Here is a 23,830-nt window from a genome sequence, read left to right as displayed (position 1 = left end):
TCACAGTAGTACAACAAATTATCTTATAATGATGTGATTACATGTAATTTGTTTTGGTTCAAATGAAAGAATTTGTATTTATATTGCGCCTTTTCATGTCCTTAGGGTGTTCAAAGCACTTCAATTTATTGATCATCTGAAGGCTTTCATGAGGTTGCTGTATTCATTCTAAGGTACCCCTTATTGTCTATAATTTTCTAATAAAATAATACTTCCTATTTAAATTAATTTGATTATTATTTTGTCAGGACCATTAATGGATAAGGGTGAGCTGAGTAGACTGTAGCATTGTTTCCATTTACCTATTGCCTGAAACAAAAGAAGGAAAGGAAGGACATCCAAAGCTAGAGCTCCCTGGATGACCTCAGATATTGAGATTAAAATGAAACAGAAAAAGGAGACTTATGATAAATGTCAGGTTCATAATTCAGTAGAGAACCAAGCTGAATACAAAAGGTACAGAGGAGAACTGAGAAAGGAAATAAGAGGGGCAAAGAGAGTATATGAGAATAAATTAGTGGGTAACATAAAAGGGAACCCAAAAGTCTTTTATAAACATACAAATAGTAAAAGGGTTCTGATGAAAGCTCATTGACCTTAAACGTTAACTCTGTTTCTTTCTCCACAGATGTTGCCTGACTTGTTCAGCATTTCCAGCATTTACTGTTTTTGTGTTTCAGCATCTGCAGTATTTTGCTTTTAAATAGTTAAAGGGTAGTCAAAGGAAGGGTGGGGCTGGTTAGGAACCAAAACGATCTTGTGGAGGCAGAGGGCATGGTTGAGGTACTAAATGGATAGTTTGCATCTGTCTTCACTAAAGAAGAGGATGCTGTCAATGTCACAATAAAGGAGGTCGTGTAGAAATTGGATAGGATAAAAATAGATAGAGGAGGTGCTTAAAAGATTGGCAGCGCTCAAAGTAGAAAAGTCACCCGGTCCTGATGGGATGCATCCTAAGTTGCTGAGGGAAGTAAGGGTGGAAATTGCGGAGGGTCTGGCCAAAATCTTCCAATCGTCCTTAGATACGGGAGTGGTGCCAGAGGACTGGAGGATTGCAAATGTTACACCCCTTTTCAAAAAAGGGGAGGGGTAAACCAAGTAATTACAGGCCAGTTAGCCTAACGTCGGTGGTGGGGAAACTTTGAGACAATAATTTGGGACAAAATTAATTGGCACTTGGAAAAATATGGGTTAATAAATGAAAGCCAGCACAGATTTGTTAAAGGCAAATCATCTTTGACTGACTCGATTGAGTTCTTTGATGAAGTAACAGAGAGTGTTGATGAGGGTAGTGTGGCTGATGTTGTGTATATGGACTTTCAAAAGACGTTTGATAAAGTACCACATAATAGACTTGTAAGCAAAATTGAAGCCCGTGGGGTTAAAGAGGCAGTGGCTGCGTGGATACGTAATTGGCTAAGGGACAGAAAGCAGAGAGTAGTGGTGAATGGTTATTTCTCAGACTGGAGGGAAGTATACAGTGGTGTCCCCCAGGGTTCGGTGTTGGGACCACTGCTCTTTTGGATACATATTAATGACCTGGACATAATTTCATACAGGGCATAATTTCAAAGTTTGCAGATGACACGAAACTTGGAAATGTAGTAAACAGTGAGGAGGATAGTAACAGACTCCAGGAGGACATAGACAGACTTGTGCAATGGACAGCTATATGGCAGGTTAGCTGGCATAGGCAAGATGGGCGAAATGGTCCCTTCTGTGTTACATAGAATTATTATGGAGAATGTACGGCACAGAAACAGACCATCTGGCCCAACAGGTCCATGCCGGTGTTTATGCTCCACACGAACCTCTTCCCTCTCTACCTCATCTAACACTATCAGCATATCCTTCAATTCCTTTCTCCCTCATGTGTTTATCTAGCTTCCCCTTAAATGCATCTATGCTAGTCGCCTCAACTACTCCTTGTGGTAGCGAGTTCCACATTCTAACCATTCTCTGGGTGAAGAAATTTCTCCTGAATTCCCTATTGGATTTATTAGTGACTATCTTGTATTTATGGTCCCTAGTTCTGGTCTCCCCCACAAGTGTAGTATCGTTCTATGATTCTATCAAAGCAAAAAATGCTGGAAAGACTCAGCAGGTCAGGCAGCATCTGTGGAGAGAACAGACAAGTTGACATTTCGGTTGTGCATTCTTTGTCCAGTCTTTTTTTCCCCCGAGTGCCCGAATTTGTTTCCCAGAGAATAAGTGGCACTGTGACAAACATCATAAGTTTTCTATTCCAGCGGACCTGAAGGGCGTGGGACTGGCTTGTTTAGAGTACTGATTTCCAAATTAAGAAATTCTAATATATTGAAAAAATAGTACCCTTAAAGAATTTGAGGATTACATTTACATTGATCTGCAAAAATACAAATGCTAAAATATTTTCAAAATCAACAGAAATAAACAGCAATAAACTTAATAGTTTTTCTCCCTTCTATTTCTAGTCTTAAATTAATTGTTGCTTGTGCATTCCAGACTTCCTTCACCATTGGCAGCCATATCTTCAGCTGTCTGGGCCCTAAGCTCTGGAATTCCCTCCCTAAACTTCTCTGCCTTTCTCTCCTTTTAAGGCACTCCTTAAGACCTACCTCTTTGACCAAGCTTTTGGTCACCTGTCCTACTGTCTCCTGCTTTGGCTTGGTGTCTTTTTTTCTGATTACACTTCTGTGAGGTGCCTTGGGACGCATGACTACATTAAAGGCACTATATGAATGCAAGTTGTTGTTGTTTATGATCGGGGAACCATGACCACCCCCCCTTCCAATCGGTCAGCTAATTTTGTATATCAAGACTAGGCCAAAACTAAAAGCAAATTATTTACTCAACTTAAAAATTCCTGATTGCATTGTCATTTTGGGTCTTAGCTATGCTGTGCCAAGTCAGTCAAATCTGAACCGTGACCCCCTCCCCTCCAATCCTTCGACCGTATCTCCACCCTATTTATGATGGAGTATTTCACTTGAGTTTTGGCTTAGTATGTTTTGAAAATGGTATGCTTTGTAAATAGGTATTTTTAACGTTTTGTTAAAATATTTAAACTTCATTAACAAACAGAAAATGTTGGAAATACACAGTAGGTCAGCATCTAATAAAGATGAGACGGGTTAACGTTTCAGATATAACCTTTGGTCAGAAACGTTAAGCTGTCTTTCGTTAAGCTGTCTTTCCTCTTTTCATATGTCCAGCTTTTGCCATTTTTAATTTTAACTTTTCTATGGATAGATAAGTCACACCATAGCGCCCCGTGATGTATCCTCTCATCTCTATGGCATGTGTTGTATTTTTTTGCCCTCTGGCTGTTATGGGAGGAGACAACAAATTAGACTTCGTTTTTCTCTCTGGATGATCTGAATGAGGAGGCGGTAGAGAGTTGCTGGATGAGTTCTTAGCGAGTTTAGTTTTGTCGGGAGTTCCCCCCGCCCCCTCTCCCTCCTGGAGATTTTCAGCTTGTGATGAAACAAAGCGCGCAGTTCAGGTCGTTCGTATCCGACTGGAACTAAACAAACAACGAAAGAATTTGGCACCACTATTAGACTGGTCTGCTTTGTTTGTACTATTTCAAAAAATATATTTAAAAATAATTGTTTTCCGGATTGTTCCAGAAACTGTCGAGGACAAGACAGAGGAACGAAGTTATTTTCTTTTGCGTTTCTTTGATTTAAAAAAAAAAATTCCGATGGATTATGAAGGATCCCAGGGAGCCGGAGCGGGCAGACTTGTGGTGCGGAGCGCCGGTGCTTTGTGCTGAGGAGGAGGAGGACGAGCAGCAGCACCGGGGGCCGCGCCGACAGTTGGAGTCGTCAGGGCAGCACGGGGCTGGGGTTCGGGTTCGATAATCGGAGTGAAGCTTCTGATTCCACTGATAGAACGAGTGACGTCGCTGTTTGCTGCTCGAGCTAAAAAAAAACAAAACAACAAAAAAAAAATTAACCGGGTTCGGCCGGAGCCCCGGGCTCGGAGTCAGCATCCAGCAGCTCGGGCCGGGCCTCGTCTGGTCCGTGTCCGTGTCCGCCTGAGCACAGACCGGGCAACTGGAACAAATCCCAAGCGTCTTCCCTCCTAGATTTGCCAAGGCAGCTCCGCCGCAGAGGGAGGGAGCAGGGTGTGGAGGGGAGAGCCGAGGCCCCGGAATTTCCGAAAACGAGAGCCTGGCAGGCCTGGGAGTCGGGACTATGGCGTCTTATGTGGATAACAGCTTCAGGCAAGCGGTTATGAAGAACCCAGCCGAAAGGACGCAACAGGTAAGAGAGAGATAAATACATGAAGTGATGGAGCGTTAACAATGGGAATGCGGTTCACAACTGATGGGCGCCACCGGCTTTTCGCGTCCCCCTCTTTTTGTAGACAGGTGTGATCTTTTCCTACTGGTTGTATATTAAAAAAATCAATCACTCCCTAGAAATATGGTCGATATATTTTTAATTGCTCTTCCATTTTTTATATGTATCTTTGTGAACTGAGATTTTCAGCAAGGAAAATAGTTTCCCAAAGATGCTTCCTTGCTCCATGTTGCTGTATCTTTGTATGGTGTTGAGGCCAGGGAAGACTCTAAAGTGCGTTTCCACCTGTCACAAAATGTGTGGTTTTTTTTGTGTATATATATATATATATATGTTTTTATTTTTTCCTGACCTGTTCAATTTTTAGTGCCAGAAAATGAAGATTTTTTTAAACCTTTTTTATGGTGTTGATTTTTTTTTTGTTTTTGCCCCTAATTTCTAACGGTCAGATTCAAGGAATTTGGGACTGGGGGTCAGCACCAGCATCACATTGGGAAAAAAACGTGCCTGTGCTTCTTCATGTCTGTCATTTAAACTGATCTCAATAACAATGTGATTTTTCCTTGTTTTAAACGGTATCTTTAGGTAACCCGCGTTACCTACCTTTTCTAGAGTTTTGGGAAAAAAAAGTGAATTGCAGTTTGTGTTTTTTTAAATGTAACGTAGTACTGCTACTTATTGAAGCCGCATGTACTTGGTTTGAAGAGGATGATGAAGAATGCAAGGTGACATTTTACCCTGATGTGTCAAGCAGGCTCTTGTATGATAACGATTACTCATTTTCTATCAACTCTCTAATTTTTTTGGTGGCGATGGGAAGAGGAGAGTGATTTATCGTTTGGCCAGATGTCTTTTCCTTATTTGTAACTATGATTGTTAATCAAGTTTTAAGATTTTTAAAACTTTTTCTGTGTTGCAACCACGAGTGACAATGCATCATACTGTTCCAAAATTTGAGTTTGTCCACAAATCTCTCAACAAGATGATGTGTACAATCTCTTGTTTTATTTACATTCGAGGGAATGTAAATAAATTTGGAAATTGAATAATTATGGGGTCTGTAGTTACATATGGCCTTATCACCGTGATTGTCTGAAATACTGGGTAACAGCGAAGTCTAATGAAATGAATTGCAATACCTTTTCAAAAAAAAAACTAAGCTTATCTTTTCGTTGCGTCTTTTCTACCCGTATTACTTTTACTGTGGGAATGTTACATCATTAGGTTGAAATGAATCAAACCTAAGGATGTAGGCGTTTGTGGTCTGAGGTCTAGGCTCACGCAGTAATCTGACAGGAACAATATTTACAATTCAGATTTTGTTAGCCTGACAGATGAATTACAAAATATATTGAAAGGCTAAATAAATTAGATTTGCGGCCATAAACTAGTGTCAGATATGTTATGTATACATTGAAGCTTTTAATAATTTTACACACTTCTGTTGTATATTGAATGTACAATACTTGTATCTTTTGTCTAGAGAAATGCCACATAAGATTGTGGTCATATTTTAGAGGAGCCAATTTAATAATGCCCTTGTGGTGCATTGGTGGTAAGCTTGACCAACTTGCTTGACATAGCTCAGCCATTTGTCAGTGATGCTTCATTGATCAAGTACATATATGTGTAAAAATAGTGCATTTTGTGAACATGCAAGGAGCATCTGACAATAAACTCACTTGTCCAGCAGTTACAAGGCCACCTCTGGGAATATCTTAAAATTTCCTTTTCATGAATTAAGCTTTGCTATAGGTTATTAATCCTATGAAATGCTGTTCCTGGCTCTTTACAAGATCGTCAGCACCTGAACCAGTACTTTAGCAGATATGTAGTGTGACATTTGAAGAAGACATTCACTTGACTGCAGGTAGTGTTCTGGTCAGGATAAATGCGGTTTACAATAAGGCTTGAATGGTAGTGGGATAGTTGATGGACAGCATATTCAGAAATATTTTTATTCGGGTGACCATATGGAGATAATCACCTAAAATCTGTTGCTGTCATGTAACAAAGTGATTAAAGTTAGAAAAATATATACAGTTACCTTAATCCTTAATTTTGTGTCTCGACTCCAAAATTGTAAATGCCTGTGAATCATAATGTGAGATTAGTTTATTGTTGTATCACCATAATAGACTCACTTTTTGCAGTCTGTATATGTACCTGTGCAGCACTAGAACTATTAAAACTTAATTTTATTGAAACCCCAAGGACATTAAAACTGTTTATATATGTCTTAATTATAAATTCCAATGTTTATATTTATAATGGAAACTGCTTATGTAAACTTGTTCCACTGTAATTAGATCCTCCCACCAGTGGTGGAGCTGTAGCGCCTCAGTTTTGCATTTCCTGGTTCCTCAGCTTATTCTGCAAAGAAATTCCAATGCTCCAACCGACTGCACTTTTCTGCTTCCAAAATTGCTGTATGTTTTTCTTTCTAATTTTAAATAATATAAAATCAAAGTATTACATAAATAATAAGGACAGAAAGTCTGGCTTCGTATTGGCCACTGAATTACATCTGTACGCCCTGGTCCAATTATCTCCTATCCTCTTAACCCCTCTTCTTCTGGTCAACATTTGACCTTGACTCCCTAAGTGCAATGCCACAGGAGGTCAACTAATATTTTAAAATTGATTGGATGTAATAGGTTATGATATACAATTGGGCTATTTTAATGATCCACCTTTTTTGCTCTTGTGCTTTGATGCTGCCTGAATCTTCACAGATTTCAGTCTATAATCAGAAAAGCTTCAGAAAAGCTTATAAAATTAAAATACAATAGAAATTGTCTTTTTTTAAAAAGTTGATATTTCTAATTTAGTTGGCATTTGGATGCCACATATCCGTCTGACTGCACTGATGCATGATTATAATCAAGAAATAATTTCAAATCAAATACAGAATATTCGGCAATTTTTATGGAATGATTTTTATACCCTTGCTGTGCAAACTGCAAAAGATTGTTCATAATGTGGAACTGTAATGATAATTTGTGAGGAATGCACTTTAGTCAGCTTTTCAGTAAGTTACCAGGTTTATTATACTGAACTGACTGTTCAGATCCTGTTCTATAGAAGATTGCTGACATCATTATGTTAATAAAAAAGTATTTTTAGTCTTGGCTTATTAGTTGGTGGAGTGTGACATGAATATGTGTTAGATACAAACTGTAATCGAATTGAGCAGAGACTAATTCAGTATACCCATATTTCAGTGTCTTTTTATGATGCTGAATAATCAGCTATTGTAATACATTTCCAATTTTCGTTAAAATAGAATTTATGTAAATAGTAATGTCTTTCGACCTGTGATTAAAAAAAGCTTATGAGCGCCTGCTCCTCCTACTTTCATTTTTCCCCCTTTTTTGTTTTTTTTAAACCAATTTTGTCTATTGACATCATCTGAAGGACAAACGTTTCCTGAAGACACATTCAAAACAGATAATACTGGTCATATTCCAAGAATAATACCTTAAATGGATTAGAATTTTCTTGAAACACATTGGATTGTTTTCTTCCCCTGTAATGACTTCATCATGGGGAATGTTTATGCAATGTTTGTAAAATCAAAATATAATCAGTAGAGATTGTCATTGAAAAAAAAGTTGTTGTTTTTAACATTAAGTTGACACTTGGACAACAGATATGTGTCTGACTGTATTAGTATGTGATTTTAATTGGGAAGTGAGATATAAAACATCATCTTGGCAAAGTGGGCTTCTATTTGGTTTTCAGAATGCTCTGTTGCTTTTCTGAATACAGTGTAAGTTGCACAGTTCAATATTGTGGGTACTTATACTAGTTAGAAAAAAAAGTAATTCTCTCAATTGTGCAGACAGTTCATTGGATGGAAAGTAAACTTAATTTGTTTTGAGGGCACTTTTTCACTTTGTTTTTTGCTCAACGAGGCATCTGATGCACTCTGAAATCCATCATGTTTAAGGGTCTCCAATCAAGCCAATATGCAATCTATGACTGCACAGTTTCTGTTTACAGAGTGCACACTCTCTCCCTGTAAGGGTACACCCTATTTACCTGAGCATAGACACAGGTTGGCAGAGGCAGCTCTTGGGGAGGAGGAGGCTCTGCAAACATCCCCATTCTCAATGATGGCGGAGTCCAGCACGTGAGTGCAAAAGACAAGGCTGAAGCGTTTGCAACCATCTTCAGCCAGAAGTGCCGAGTGGATAATCCATCTCAGCCTCCTCCCGATATCCCCACCATCACGGAAGCCAGTCTTCGGCCAATTCGATTCACTCCACGTGATATCAAGAAACGGCTGAGTGCACTGGATACAGCAAAGGCCATGGGCCCCGACAACATCCCAGTTGTAGTGCTGAAGACTTGTGCTCCAGAACTAGCTGCGCCTCTAGCCAAGCTGTTCCAGTACAGCTACAACACTGGCATCCACCCGACAATGTGGAAAATTGCCCAGGTATGTCCTGTCCACAAAAAGCAGGACAAATCCAATCCGGCCAATTACCGCCCCATCAGTCTACTCTCAATCATCAGCAAAGTGATGGAAGGTGTCGTCGACAGTGCTATCATAAGAACCGGATGGTCTGCACCTGGGCAGGGCCGGGACTGCTGTCCTAGGAGGAGTGTTTGCTAGTGCTGTTGGGGAGGGTTTAAACTAAAGTGGCAGGGGGTTGGGAACCTGAGCAGGGAGAGAGAGGAAAGCGTAACAGGAAGGGACAGAAGGTATGGAGTAATAGGTAAAGTGTTAAAAAAGGAAAAAGCAGGAACTAAGCGTCACAAAACAGATTTGAAAGTTCTTTATCTGAATGCACGTAGCATTCGTAATAAAATGGACGAGTTAACGGCACAAATAACTACGTATGGGTATGATCTTGTGGCCATTACAGAAACATGGCTGCAGGGTGACAACGACTGGGAATTAAATATGCCAGGGTATTTAACAATCAGGAAGGACAGGCAGGAAGGAAGGGGAGGTGGGGTGGCTATGTTAATAAAGGAAGGAATCACTGTAATACAGAGAAATGATATTGGGACAAAGCATCAAGATAATGAAACAGTTTGGGTGGAGATAAGGAATAATAAGGGAAAAAAAACATTAGTGGGCGTAGTATATAGGCCTCCTAATAGTTGCAACTCTGCTGGAAGAAGTATTAATCAGGAGATAGTCGGGGCATGTAATAAGGGAACAGCCATAATTATGGGGGATTTTAATTATCATATTAACTGGACAAATCAAATTGGGCAGAGCAGCCTTGAGGATGAGTTCATTGAGTGCATCAGGGATGGATTTCTTGAGCAGTATGTAACTGATCCTACAAGGGGGCAGGCAACCTTGGACCTGGTCCTGTGTAATGAGTCAGGATTAATTAATAATGTCCTAGTTAAGGATCCCCTTGGAACGAGCGACCACAACATGGTTGAATTCCATATCCAATTAGAGGGTGAGAAGGTTGATTCGCAAACAAGCGTACTGAGCTTGAATAAAGGAGACTATGATGGTATGAGAGCGGAATTGATTAAAGTGGACTGGGAAAATAGATTAAAGGGTAAGACGGTACATGAGCAGTGGTGTTCATTTAGGGAGTTATTTTACAACTTTCAAAATAAATATATTCCACTGAGGAAAAAAGGGTGTAAAAGAAATGACAGCCATCCGTGGCTAAGTAAAGAAATCAAGGATAGTATCCGACTAAAAACAAGGACATATAAGGTAGCCAAACTTAGTGGGAGGATAGAAGATTGGGAATTCTTCAAAAGACAGCAAAAAGTAACTAAAGGATTGATTAAAAAAGGGAAGTTAGATTATGAAAAGAAATTAGCAAAAAATATAAAAACAGATAGCAAGAGTTTCTATAGTTATATAAAAAGAAAAAGGGTGGCTAAGGCAAACATAGGTCCCTTAGAGGATGAGACCGGGAAATTAATGGTGGGAAACATGGAGATGGCAAAAATGCTGAACAAATATTTTGTTTCAGTCTTTACAGTAGAGGACACTAAGAATATCCCAACACTGGACAAACAGGGGACTCTCGGGGGGGAGGAGCTAAATACGATTAAAATCACTCAAGAGATGGTACTCAGTAAAATAATGGGACTCAAGGCGGATAAATCCCCTGGACCTGATGGCTTCCATCCTAGGGTCTTGAGGGAAGTGGCAGTAGGGATTGTGGATGCTTTGGTGATAGTTTTCCAAAATTCCCTGGACTCAGGAGAGGTCCCGGCAGATTGGAAAACTGCTAATGTAACACCGTTATTTAAAAAGGGTAGTAGGCAGAAGGCTGGAAATTATAGGCCAGTTAGCTTAACATCTGTGGTGGGTAAAATTTTGGAGTCTATTATTAAGGAGACAGTAACGGAACATTTAGATAAGCATAATTTAATAGGACAAAGTCAGCATGGCTTTATGAAGGGGAAGTCATGTCTGACAAATTTGCTTGAGTTCTTTGAGGATATAACGTACAGGGTGGATAAAGGGGAACCAGTGGACGTAGTGTATTTGGACTTCCAGAAGGCATTCGACAAGGTGCCACATAAAAGATTATTACTTAAGATAAAAAATCACGGGATTGGGGGTAATATTCTGGCATGGGTGGAGGATTGGTTATCAAACAGGAAGCAGAGAGTTGGGATAAATGGTTCATTTTCGGACTGGCAACCAGTAACCAGTGGTGTTCCACAGGGGTCGGTGCTGGGTCCCCAACTCTTTACAATCTATATTAACGATTTGGAGGAGGGGACCGAGTGCAACATATCAAAATTTGCAGATGATACAAAGAAGGGAGGGAAAGTAGAGAGTGAGGAGGACATAAAAAACCTGCAAGGGGATATAGACAGGCTGGGTGAGTGGGCGGAGATTTGGCAGATGCAATATAATATTGGAAAATGTGAGGTTATGCACTTTGGCAGGAAAAATCAGAGAGCAAGTTATTTTCTTAATGGCGAGAGACTGGAAAGTACTGCAGTACAAAGGGATCTGGGGGTCCTCGTGCAAGAAAATCAAAAAGTTGGTATGCAGGTGCAGCAGGTGATCAAGAAAGCCAACGGAATGTTGGCTTTTATTGCTAGGGGGATAGAATATAAAAACAAGGAGGTATTGCTGCAGTTATATAAGGTATTGGTGAGACCGCACCTGGAATACTGCATACAGTTTTGGTCTCCATACTTAAGAAAAGACATACTTGCTCTCGAGGCAGTACAAAGAAGGTTCACTCGGTTAATCCCGGGGATGAGGGGGCGGACATATGAGGAGAGGTTGAGTAGATTGGGACTCTACTCATTGGAGTTCAGAAGAATGAGAGGCGATCTTATTGAAACATATAAGATTGTGAAGGGTCTTGATCGGGTGGATGCAGTAAGGATGTTCCCAAAGATGGGTGAAACTAGAACTAGGGGGCATAATCTTAGAATAAGGGGCTGCTCTTTCAAAACTGAGATGAGGAGAAACTTCTTCACTCAGAGGGTGGTAGGTCTGTGGAATTTGCTGCCCCAGGAAGCTGTGGAAGCTACATCATTAGATAAATTTAAAACAGAAATAGACAGTTTCCTAGAAGTAAAGGGAATTAGGGGTTATGGGGAGCGGGCAGGAAATTGGACATGAAGCTGAGTTCGGATCGGTCAATGCCCTGTGGGTGGCGGAGAGGGCCCAGGGGCTATGTGGCCGGGTCCTGCTCCGACTTCTTGTGTTCTTTAGATTTGTGGTTGGGATCAGATCAGCCATGATCTTATTGAATGGCGGAGCAGGCTCGAGGGGCCGATTGGCCTACTCCTGCTCCAATTTCTTATGTTCTTATGTAACATAAGAACATAAGAAATAGGAGCAGGAGTAGGCTATACAGCCCCTCGAGCCTGCTCCACCATTCAATAAGATCATGGCTGATCCACCTCAACTCCACTTTCTTGCCCTATTAGAAATGGTACATTTCCTACAATTACTGAATTCACAACTGCTAAGAATCATTTTTTTATGTTCAAGTGCCTGAGACATTGGTGTTTTTGCAGACCTTGCCAATATCAAAAAACACATTCAAACTAGTTATCAGTTTAGAATAGCCTGCTGGGATATAGGAATCTTCATTTGCTACAAAGGTAGAACTGTTTTATGTTGCTCTCGACTACACAATGAACTGGGTAGTTTTTAAACATCCTGGGGAATAGTTTCCGCTAGATTGCACTAGTGTTATCAGCACAATCCGCCAAACAGGTATAGAGGGTATAATCTCAAAGTATAATCTATCAAGCGGCACTTACTCACCAATAACCTGCTCACCGATGCTCAGTTTGGGTTCCGCCAGGACCACTCGGCTCCAGACCTCATTACAGCCTTGGTCCAAACATGGACAAAAGAGCTGAATTCCAGAGGTGAGGTGAGAGTGACTGCCCTTGACATCAAGGCAGCATTTGACCGAGTGTGGCACCAAGGAGCCCTAGTAAAATTGAAGTCAATGGGAATCGGGGAAAACTGTCCAGTGGCTGGAGTCATACCTAGCACAAAGGAAGATGGTAGTGGTTGTTGGAGGCCAATCATCTCAGCCCCAGGGCATTGCTGCAGGAGTTCCTCAGGGCAGTGTCCTAGGCCCAACCATCTTCAGCTGCTTCATCAATGACCTTCCCTCCATCATAAGGTCAGAAATGGGGATGTTCGCTGATGACTGCACAGTGTTCAGTTCCATTCGCAACCCCTCAGATAATGAAGCAGTCCGAGCCTGCATGCAGCAAGACCTGGACAACATCCAGGCTTGGGCTGATAAGTGGCAAGTAACATTCGCGCCAGATAAGTGCCAGGCAATGACCATCTCCAACAAGAGAGAGTCTAACCACCTCCCCTTGACATTCAACGGCATTACCATCGCCGAATCCCCCACCATCAACATCCTGGGGGTCACCATTGACCAGAAACTTAACTGGACCAGCCATATAAATACTGTGGCTACGAGAGCAGGTCAGAGGCTGGGTATTCTGCGGCGAGTGACTCACCTCCTGACTCCCCAAAGCCTTTCCACCATCTACAAGGCACAAGTCAGGAGTGTGATGGAATACTCTCCACTTGCCTGGATGAGTGCAGCTCCAACAACACTCAAGAAGCTCGACACCATCCAAGATAAAGCAGCCCGCTTGATTGGCACCCCATCCACCACCCTAAACATTCACTCCCTTCACCACCGGCGCACTGTGGCTGCAGTGTGCACCATCCACAGGATGCACTGCAGCAACTCGCCAAGGCTTCTTCGACAGCACCTCCCAAATCCGCGACCTCTACCACCTAGAAGGACAAGGGCAGCAGGCGCATGGGAACAACACCACCTGCACGTTCCCCTCCAAGTCACACACCATCCCGACTTGGAAATATATCGCCGTTCCTTCATTGTCGCTGGGTCAAAATCCTGGAACTCCCTTCCTAACAGCACTGTGGGAGAACCGTCACCACACGGACTGCAGCGGTTCAAGAAGGCGGCTCACCACCACCTTCTCGAGGGCAATTAGGGATGGGCAATAAATGCCGGCCTTGCCAGCGACGCCCACATCCCGTGAACGAATAAAAAAAAAAATGTGTCTGGGGTGCAGGTGGAGTTTAACCAGGCTAAAACTGTGCTGCTTACTAATACAGACCTTTTCATTGCTTGTGCAGTTGTGAGCATTCTATGGATTACCTGGAGTAGACTTGGAAGAATCCCAGCCACCATAACAGGGCTGCATCTCGAGGTTCTATTAGTGGTTGGTTGGTCCATCATCAACATTGCCCTGGAGTATTGTAACTTGCTTGATGTAGATATTAGTTTATCAAGTCTGCCACAGCAGGTTGATTCAGTTGATCCACCAGGCATGCCATGTTGGGGCTACCTTGACCCCAACCTCCTTCTCAAGAAGGATGATCACTAATTGCTCTTCAGATAACTAACAAACATAGGTTGGAGCATTTGCTAGGTGGTCAGGGGGTACTTGGAACTCCTCATGTGCAGCACAAATCACAGTAATTTTTTTTTCATTCATGGGATGTGGGCATCGCTGGCAAGGCCAGCATTTATTGCTCATCCCTAATAATAATAATAATGCCTATCCGTAATAATATATGTAATTGTATTACCACTGTTGTTCTGTCATAGCACGGACACATGTTATACCCCTTTTACGGAGGTACAGAACATCAGCAACAGCTGTTTGCGTCTGTGAATCCCAGTCTTGAATATGTAAGCATTAATAATATCCGGCTTTCATCTGTTATATGATGGACATCTACCTGCGACGTGGTGATGTTTTACAGATTTATTTTTAGGTAGATTTTCATTATAGAAATTTGACCTTGCTCCCCAAGCAGTGTTTAATTATCAGCCCCAGTGGTGGTTGAACAATTACTTGTATAAACTTAATTTTACTGATCTAAAAATTGCTTAATACATGCATACTGCTATAAAGTAGGTCTAGTTCATATTCTGTGTTTTTTGTTGGAAGGGAATACCATGTGCATCCCTGTGCAACTGGGTAATTTTCCCTTAAGGTGGATGTATTAAACTACTTTTTAATGGTCATAAACAGTAAACCATTTAGTTTTAACATTGAAAATGGTTTGTCTTATGTTGATATTTGGAATAACTGATGTAATTTAAGGGAAATTTTCTGCTACTGGTGCAATTTAGGCTTTTTTGCTGTGATGCTGGAGCAGAGCTTGCCACCACTGCGGTAAGTTAACTGTCCCCAATTTTCCATGGTCAGCTGATTTGAATAATTCTTCATAGCTGCCTGGGCAGCTTTGACCATGTGCAATGGACAAGCCTAAAGGAGGGATGCAGAAAATCTGTCCCAACAATTCCAAATTGAAAGGATGTGCACATTTAAAGATAAGTGGCTGCTTTTCATGACACATATTGTTTTTAGCCTTTAAAAATCTTAAATAAATTTTTAGATATTTGTTATTCTTTGTCAAGGTTGCTGGGAGGAGAGAAGATGTAAATGAAGTGAAAGGAAACCCAATGTGGAGGCACAAAACATATATGGGCAAGTAATGGAGGGTACAGCACCTAACCCCCACTTGATGACAGACAAGATGGATGTGCAGCTGCATGAGCTGGGTTTGAGGAGGGTTCCTCCGTTTGGCACTTCAGGACACCCTCCCAGAGGATAGTAGCGAACCATTCCTGACAGCAGGTGGTGGCCAGGCTTAGTGCTATGTACAGCATCTGCAGGATCTGGAACAGATGCAAAATAAGATGGCATACTTCAAGCAATCTGGCAAGGCAAGATTACCTGACAGTAACATGTACCAGTAGATGGTCCAAGTTTGTGTGCCACGATGTGCCTACCAACCTGCTCCACACTCTTTGCTCGTCCGTGCAAAGCCTTCACGCAAGCTTACAGCTCTTTCTTTGCATCTCATGGATACCTATGCTTCCCATTCAAAACGCAATGTACAATGCAAAGTTTTGCCAGCCTAACATATCATCCAAGAGCACCACATCTCAAGTTATTCTAAAACAACCTAGCTGCATGATACATAGTCACTTACTGACACTCGGGTTAGCACGAAGGTTTTGCACATGTCTGCCACTGCGCTTATGTTCTTTCAATTTCCAGCATTTCAAGATGACTTTACTATTTGTACAGCAAAATGGCACATTTGGTAAAACATAAGTGAGAAGGAACATCTCTGATTTGCCCTGGGTAATACTGGTCTGTGTGATTTGAATTAGATTCAGGCAGACCTCCCTCGGCAGACCTCCCTCTGACTATTGCCATCCATTTCTCTTTGTACTCAAGCTTCTTGAGGGCAAGAACAATTCCCACAGGCTTATCTATCCTGTTGAGTAGGGGCTGTTTGAGGTTAACTCCCTTGAATAGCAGATGGTAGAGATAGTGGGGTAATAGAAAAAAGGAAAAGTCATCCGTATACTGAAAAATGGAATGAAAAAAGTTACCTTTTTAAAAAAAAACCTAATCCAAAGGTTCAACAAAAACCTACTTCACTGTCACTTGCAATAGGAAGGGACATACACCTTTAAGAACCTAAGTTCTAAAGACCAAGAGGGTTTGATTGTAGTTGCACCTGTTTTGTACAGACATACAGCGATGATGTGTTGATGGAGCAAACCAGCAGGAAATGTGGCGGGGGGAGAAGGTGATGGAAGGTGTTGTCGACTGTGCTATCAAGCAGCATTTACTCACCAATAACCTGCTCACCGATGCTCAGTTTGGGTTCTGCCAGGAACACTCTGCTCCAGACCTCATTTCAGCCTTGGTCCAAACATGAACCAAAAGAGCTGAATTTCAGAGGTGAGGAGAGAGTGACTGCCCTTGACATCAAGGCAGAGTGTGGCACCAAGGAGCCTTAGTAAAATTGAAGTCAGTGGGAATCAGGGGGAAAACTCTTCAGTGGCTGGAGTCATATTTAGCACAAAGGAAGATGGTAGTGGTTGTTGGAGGCCAATCGTCTCAGCCCCAGGACATTGCTGCAGGAGTTCCTCAGGGCAGTGTCCTCAGCCCAACCATCTTCAGCTGCTTCATCAATGACATTCCCTCCATCGAAAGGTCAGAAATCGGGATGTTCGCTGCTGATTGCACAGTGTTCAGTTCCATTCGCAACCCCTCAAATAATGAAGCAGTCCATGCCCACATGCAGCAAGACCTGGACAACATCCAGGCTTGGGCTGATAAGTGGCAAGTAACATTTGCGCCAGACAAGTGCCAGGCAATGACTATTTCCAACAAGAGAGAATCCAACCACCTCCCCTTGACATTCAACGGCATTACCATCACTGAATCTCCCACCGTCAACATCCTGGGGGTCACCATTGACCAGAACTGGGCCAGCCAAATGAATACTGTGGCTACAAGAGCAAGTCAGAGGATGGGTATTCTGCGGCGAGTGACTCACCTCCTGACTCCCCAAAGCCTTTCCACCATCTACAAGGCACAAGTCAGGAGTGTGATGGAATACTCTCCACTTGCCTGGATGATTGCAACTCCAACAACACTCAAGAAGCTCGACACCATCCAGGACAAAGCAGCCCGCTTGATTGGCACCCCATCCACCACCCTAAACATGCACTCCCTTCACCACCGGCGCATCGTGGCTGCAGTGTGTACCATCCACAGGATGCACTGCAGCAACTCGCCAAGGCTACTTCGACAGCACCTCCCAAACCCGTGACCTCTACCACCTAGTAGGACAAGGGCAGCAGGCACATGGGAACAACACCACCTGCACGTTCCCCTCCAAGTTACACACCATCCCGACTTGGAAATATATCGCCGTTCCTTCATCGTTGCTGGGAACTCCCTACCTAATAGCATTGTGGGAGAACCTTCACCACACGGACTGCAGCGGTTCAAGAAGGCGGCTCACCACCACCTTCTCAAGGGCAATTAGAGATGGGTAATAAATGCTGGAGTTGCCAGCGACTCCCACATCCCATGTACAAATAAAGAAAAAAGTGACAAAATTGAAGGACGAGAACTGTTTAGGTGTTCTAACTATTCACTGAGTTGCTACCAGCTTGGCAGATTGAGTCCTCGGTACCGTTCCAAGAATTTAATTACAGCATGTTTAAAAAAGTTATTTAAACCCAGGTCTCATTGAATGGCGGAACAGGCGTGAGGCGCTAAATGGCCTACTCGTGTTCCTCTGGTAATGCCACATTTGGATTATTTTGGCCATCTTACCTTTAAAAGGACATTGTGGCTACTCATTAGGTAAAAAGAATATAAGATCTAGGTCTTTAAAATGCAGAAGAGTATGGATAATGTTGATCTTTACGGAGATACTTTAAACTATGACTGCAGCCTATTGATCGACTGTCCACCCTCTCGCCCTTGCCAACACTAGTATATCTCACATGGACTCCATGACAGTGGATTAATATTTGCTGTTCGAACTCCTTTTGAAAATGAGCTGGATAGATACATGTTATGATATTAAAATTTTGAGCAGCTGTGTTATTACTAGCTTGGGAATGCTTGATACTGCTGACTGGATTCAAACAGTGCAAAATGGATTTGTTCTCCAGCACTTGTGTTCTCCCATCTTAATGAATGCAATCCTGATTGAAAAGAAAAAAACGCATGGATAATCAAATATTTTCAGGGTAGTGCAATAAATGCATACTCCTTCTTTAGAAGGAACAGGATCAATTTTCCAAATGGCCTCTTCTTATGCCATCCTTCATTATGCCTAGAAAATAACTTTGTCACAGTAGATGTTTACTGTTTATCTTTGTAACTGAAGCAACGGTATGCAGTTCTGCAGGATCAGCTGTCTCAGTTGAAGGATGTTCAGATACATTTAAATACTTGACACTATGCAATAAAAGAATAGGTATGCATCAGCAAGTTTTATAAGCATTTTAAGTATATACCAAGCAATGGGAGTAAATGGATTTTTTTTTTCTGAAATATAACCAGTTCAAACCCAGACATTGTGGTGTCAGTCCACTTAAATACTTTATTCATATAGTGATCCAAACCATTGGAGAGGAAAGAAGAAACGTGCTTACCAAAATCATTGCATTACAATTTTTAATTTTTCTTCGTCGGTAGAACTTTGACTTTGTGTCTAGTTTAATATAAAAATGGACAATGCTATAATTAGTAAAATATTTTGTATTTGCGATTTGAACATTAGTTTTGTTGTACTGTGAAAGTGAAGGTTTTCTGTTTGTAAGGAGTATAGCTGATAGGTACAAGACGAGGATTTCATTTTCACATTTGTAAGGAGTATAGCTGATAGGTACAAGACGAGGATTTCATTTTCACATCACGAGGATTTCATTTTCACATCGTTCACCTGACGAAGGAGGAAGCCTCCGAAAGCTTGTGAATTTAAAATAAAATTGCTGGACTATAACTTGGTGTTGTAAAATTGTTTACAATTATGAATTGATAGATGAAGAACTATTAGAATCTGATGTTTATACAGAGGTAGGAGGCTGTTACAGCACAAGAAAAGGGAATTGGATCGAATTAATTACTTAGATGAAGGGACTGAGTGTAATGTATCTATGTTTGCTGACAATAAAAAGCTGGGTGGGAAAGTAAGCTGTGAGGAGGACATGGAGTCTGCAAAGGGATGTAGACCGGTTAGGAGAGTGGGCAAGAAGGTAGCAGATGGAGTATAATGTGGGGAAATGTGAGGTTATTTACTTTGGTAGGAAGAATAGAAAAACAGACTTTTTTAAATTTTGAGAAACCATTAAATGTTAGTGTTCAGAGAGATTTGGGTGTCCTCGTACAAGAAACATAGTTAATATACAAGTACAATAAGCAATTAGTAAGGCAAATGGCATGTTGGCCTTTATTGCAAGAGGGTTGGAGTACAAGTGTAAGGAGGCTTTACTACAATTGTACAGGGCTTTGGTGAGACCTCACCTGGAGTACTGTGTCCAGTTTTGGTCTCCTTATCCAAGGAAGGATATAAGAGGGTTGTCTTGCGAGGAGAGATTGAGTAGATTGGGCCTATACACTCTCTGGAGTTTAGAAGAATGAGAGGTGATCTCATTTAAACATACAGGATTCTGAGGGTGCTTGACAGGGTAGATGCTGAGAGGTTGTTTCCTATGGCTGGAGAGTCTAGAACTATGGGACATAGTCTCAGGATAAGGGGTCAGCCATTTAAGACTGAGATGAGGAATTTGTTCACTGAGGATTGTGAATCTTTAGAATTCTCTACCCCAGAGGCCTGTGGATGCTGAGTCGTTGAATATGTTCAAGGCTGAGATAGATCGGGTTTTGGACTCTAGGGGAATCAAAGGATATGGGGATCGGGTAGGAAAGTGGAGTTGAAGATCAGCCATGATCTTATTGAATGTCAGAGCAGGCTTGAGGGGCTGTATGGCCTACTCCTGCTTCTATTTCTTATGTTCTGATGTAATCTGCAGCTGTTGCATAAGGCATCACATTTGTATGGTACAAGGCTGGATGGACCAGCTGATCTTTTACTGTCCGTTTTTGTATGTTCGTATGCTCACTGGCTTTTTAAGATTACTGTAATTATTTTTCTGAAGCATTCAGTCACTTGAGTGTTGAACTATGGGGTTGGACATTAAGATTTCAGCCTTGACTGCTCGTTTGAATCTTGAACATACCGCGAAGAGGAGTATTGTGTGATAGCAGGGCGTGATAAAATTGGATCCACTCATTGTCTGGTAGTGCTCGTCCTGATAACCACAGATTTTGTGCCCATATCTCTGCAATGTGAACATTGTTGTTATGCATGGTTGTCCAGTTTGAAGTGTTTTGCAAACCAGAAATAAGAATTGTAGATCACTTAGTAAATAAGTATTAAAAACAAAAGTGTGTTTGTAGATCCCTAATCTGGCATGAATATAGTGAATACTGTGTGGATATTTGTACTGGATTGTTCTTATTTGTAATTGGAGCCTGACTTCAACTTATTTCTCTTTCATTATACAGTCAAATTCACTTTTGAAATAAAAATAATCTGAACATCTATCCAGTAATGCCTTTATGCCACATAAGCTTGTAGAAACAAATTGTACAGATAACAGTAATACTGCAAATAAGGAATGGTTTTAGAGGGTAAAACAAAAAATGTAGCTCTCTCACTGAACTGTTTTCAGAGTTTCATGGAAATCACACTGTGTCTGTATGGTTAGAATGTGCTGTTAGGACCTTGCTAAACCACTATTACGTCTACGTACATGCAGCAATGCTGCTGGTTTTCTTGAAGGTTAGAATGTTGTCTCGGTCAGAGTTTTATTAGGAGCTTTTGTGCATTTTCTGTCAAATTAAAGTTTGACAGAAGTGCTATTGGTTGGAACCTACAGTATCAATAGTGCATCGTTCTGTGTGAGCATGTGCATGGCTGAAATGACCTTCACATTCAAATGTGGACATGTAAGCATAAAAACAGTGCACATGCAGGAAAAAGAGAGCTCTTTGCCCCCTCCGCCTGCTCCACACTGTCTGCCAGAGATTTGTCTGACTTGTGCAGAAACAAAAAGGAACTGAGTTAGGTATCCTTCTGAATTTATTGTTGTGAATCTTCAGAGGATGCACTTTCATTTCCCAAGCTTCAGTAATCACCTATACATAATAGAATCTGTTTACTGGCCCCATGATTCAGTGGATTGTCTGTTGTAGGATTAATGGATTTTACATTTAGTATGTGTCTGCGGAATTGGGTTCAAGTAGATGCATTTATGTGTGCAATATCCTGTCAAGTGATTTGTAAATCTCTCTTTTTGAGGAACAACAACCACCTGCATTTAACGTAGCAAAACATCCCAAGGCGCTTCACAGGAGCGTCTATCAAACAAAATTTGACAGCCACATAAGGAGATATTAGGACAGTTGACCAAAAGCTTGGTAAAAGAGATGGGTTTTAGGGAGCATCTTAAAGGAGGAGAGAGAGGCAGAGGGGTTTAGGGAAGGAACTCCAGAGCTAAAGGCCTAGGCAGCTGAAGGCACGGCTGCCAATGGTGGTGCGATTAAAATCAGGGATGCTCAAGAGGCAAGAATTGAAGAGATCTCTGATCTGTTTCAAATGTGTACATTCAGTTGTAGGGCTGGAGGAGGTTTCAGAGATAGGGAGGGGCGAGGCCATGGAGGGATTTGAAAACAAGGATGAGTGTTTTAAAATCAAGGCATTCCCGGAAGAAGAAGTTACTTGTATTGCTTATCAGATTAAGAATTAAACTGATGACACTGCCCTGTTTCAAATGTGTACATTCAGTGCTGAAATGCAATTAATTGATAGAGGAATATGAAAAAAAAATTGCAAAATTAAAATTTCAAACAGTCAAAATGAAGTTTTATTATTCTGGGAGGCATGGGAAATTTGGATGTGGATTCTTTGTGTTTTGTAATTTTGCAACATGGTATGTGCTGCTTTGATTTTGTATTTTTATCTTCATAGACTAGATTTGGATTATCATGTATACTATGCTTATTTAGTTCTGGTGACTGGCCTGGAAAATGCCCTTGGTGTGATGGTAATAGGATCATGCTATCTGCACAATGAGAACGAGCATCTAGCATTAACTTTGGTGTTATGAATGACACAGTGAATCAGATTATATTTCTGGCTAAACATGATTAACAACTGATATCCCTTTAATAGCGCAAACCTGCTCAGTAATAGGTCTAAGTCTTTTGCTACACTGCAGAATAATTTTATCAGCAAGGGAATGCAGTCTGTGTGGTTAAAGCCCTCTTATATTGCTGTGGATACACATAAACCTACCAATACTGGAGCTTATCCAATAATGGTAGGATGTTCAGGATGAAAATGTTTCTTTTTCATGTTTAAAAAGAAAACTGTAAGCACATATATTGCTGTTCCAGCTAAAAAAAAAAGGTTCTTGGCTAAAGTTGGGGTCATCAACTCACAGTTATCAACACACAGAGACTCTCGAGCCTTTGATCTTAGATGAATGTTTGTAGTAGTGGGAGTGAGGTTTGCCTCTCCAACTTTCGGGCATGATTAGAAAATCAAAATCTCACTATTTATATTAATAACCTGGACTTGGGTATAGAGGGTACAATTTCAAAGTTTGCAGATGACACAAAACTCGAATTGTAGTAAACAATGTAGAGGGTAGTGGAGGATAGTAACAGGCTTGAGGAGTACATAGACTGGTGAAATGGGCAGACATATGGCAGATGAAATTTAAAGCAGAGAAGTGTGAAGTGATTCATTTTGATAGGAAGAATGAGGAGAGGCAATATAAACTAAATTATACAATTTTAAAGGGGGTGCAGGAACAGAGGGACTTCGAGGTGCACATAACAAATCTTTGAAGGTGGCAGGACAAGTTGAGAAGGCTGTTTTTTTAAAAAAAAGCATATGGGATCCTTGGCTTTATTAATTGAGAAATAGAGTACAAAAGCGAGGAAGTTATGCTAAACCTTTATAAAACACTGGTTAGACCTCAGTTGGAGTATTATGTTCAGTTCTGGGCACCACACTTTAGGAAGGATGTCAAGGCTTTCGAGAGGGTGCAGAAGAGATTTACTAGAATGGTGCCAGAGATGAGGGACTTCAGTTATGTGGAGCGACTGGAGAATCTGGGGTTGTTGTCCTTAGAACAGAGAAAGTTAAGGGGAGATTTGATAGAGGTATTCAAAATCATGAATGGTTTTGACGGAGAAAGGAGAAACTGTTTCCAGTGTCAGAAGGGTTGGTAATCAGAGGACACAGATTTAAGGTGATCGGCAAAAGAGCCAGAGCGACATGCGGAAACATTTTTTTAATTCAGCGAGTTGTAATGATCTGGAATGCAGTGCCTGAAAGGGTGGTGGAAGCAGATTCACTAGCAAGTTTCAAAAGGGAATTGGATAAATACTTGAAGGGAAAAAATTTACAGGGCTATGGGGAAGAGCAGGGGAATGGGACTAATTGGATAGCTTTTTCAAAGAGCCGGCACAGGCATGATGGGCCGAATGGCTTCCTCCTGTGCTGTACCTACTATGATACAATTTGTAGTGGCAAACAGGATCAGAATTATGGGGTAATAAATAGGTATTTGGGTTTCTTGAGAGTTGTGCTCCGAACAGAGACATATAGTAAGTACGAAATTAGTGAGATGGGGTCAGATATCTTTTTTTAT

The 23,830-nt window shown here is 41.3% G+C and overlaps 1 protein-coding gene across 4 annotated transcripts in view; it reads left to right on the top strand.

The window, feature by feature from the left end:
- Nucleotides 1-3,396: 3,396 nt before the first annotated feature.
- The window catches only part of rapgef2b (Rap guanine nucleotide exchange factor 2b), a 565,137-nt gene continuing 544,703 nt past the window's right edge, over nucleotides 3,397-23,830 (top strand). For 2 of the 4 annotated variants that reach the window (XM_067992588.1, XM_067992581.1), the window contains exon 1: nucleotides 3,397-4,250. In XM_067992588.1, the coding sequence (XP_067848689.1) occupies nucleotides 4,182-4,250 (69 nt within the window). In that variant the 5' untranslated portion in view covers nucleotides 3,397-4,181. The remainder of the gene's footprint in view (nucleotides 4,251-23,830) is intronic. The other 2 variants (XM_067992606.1, XM_067992598.1) reach the window with 1 other exon arrangement.

This window comes from Heptranchias perlo, chromosome 1 (assembly GCF_035084215.1).
Source record: "Heptranchias perlo isolate sHepPer1 chromosome 1, sHepPer1.hap1, whole genome shotgun sequence".
Lineage (NCBI taxonomy): Eukaryota > Metazoa > Chordata > Chondrichthyes > Hexanchiformes > Hexanchidae > Heptranchias > Heptranchias perlo.
The sequence above is the reverse complement of the archived record's forward strand: the minus strand, read 5'-3'. Positions and strand labels throughout refer to the sequence as shown.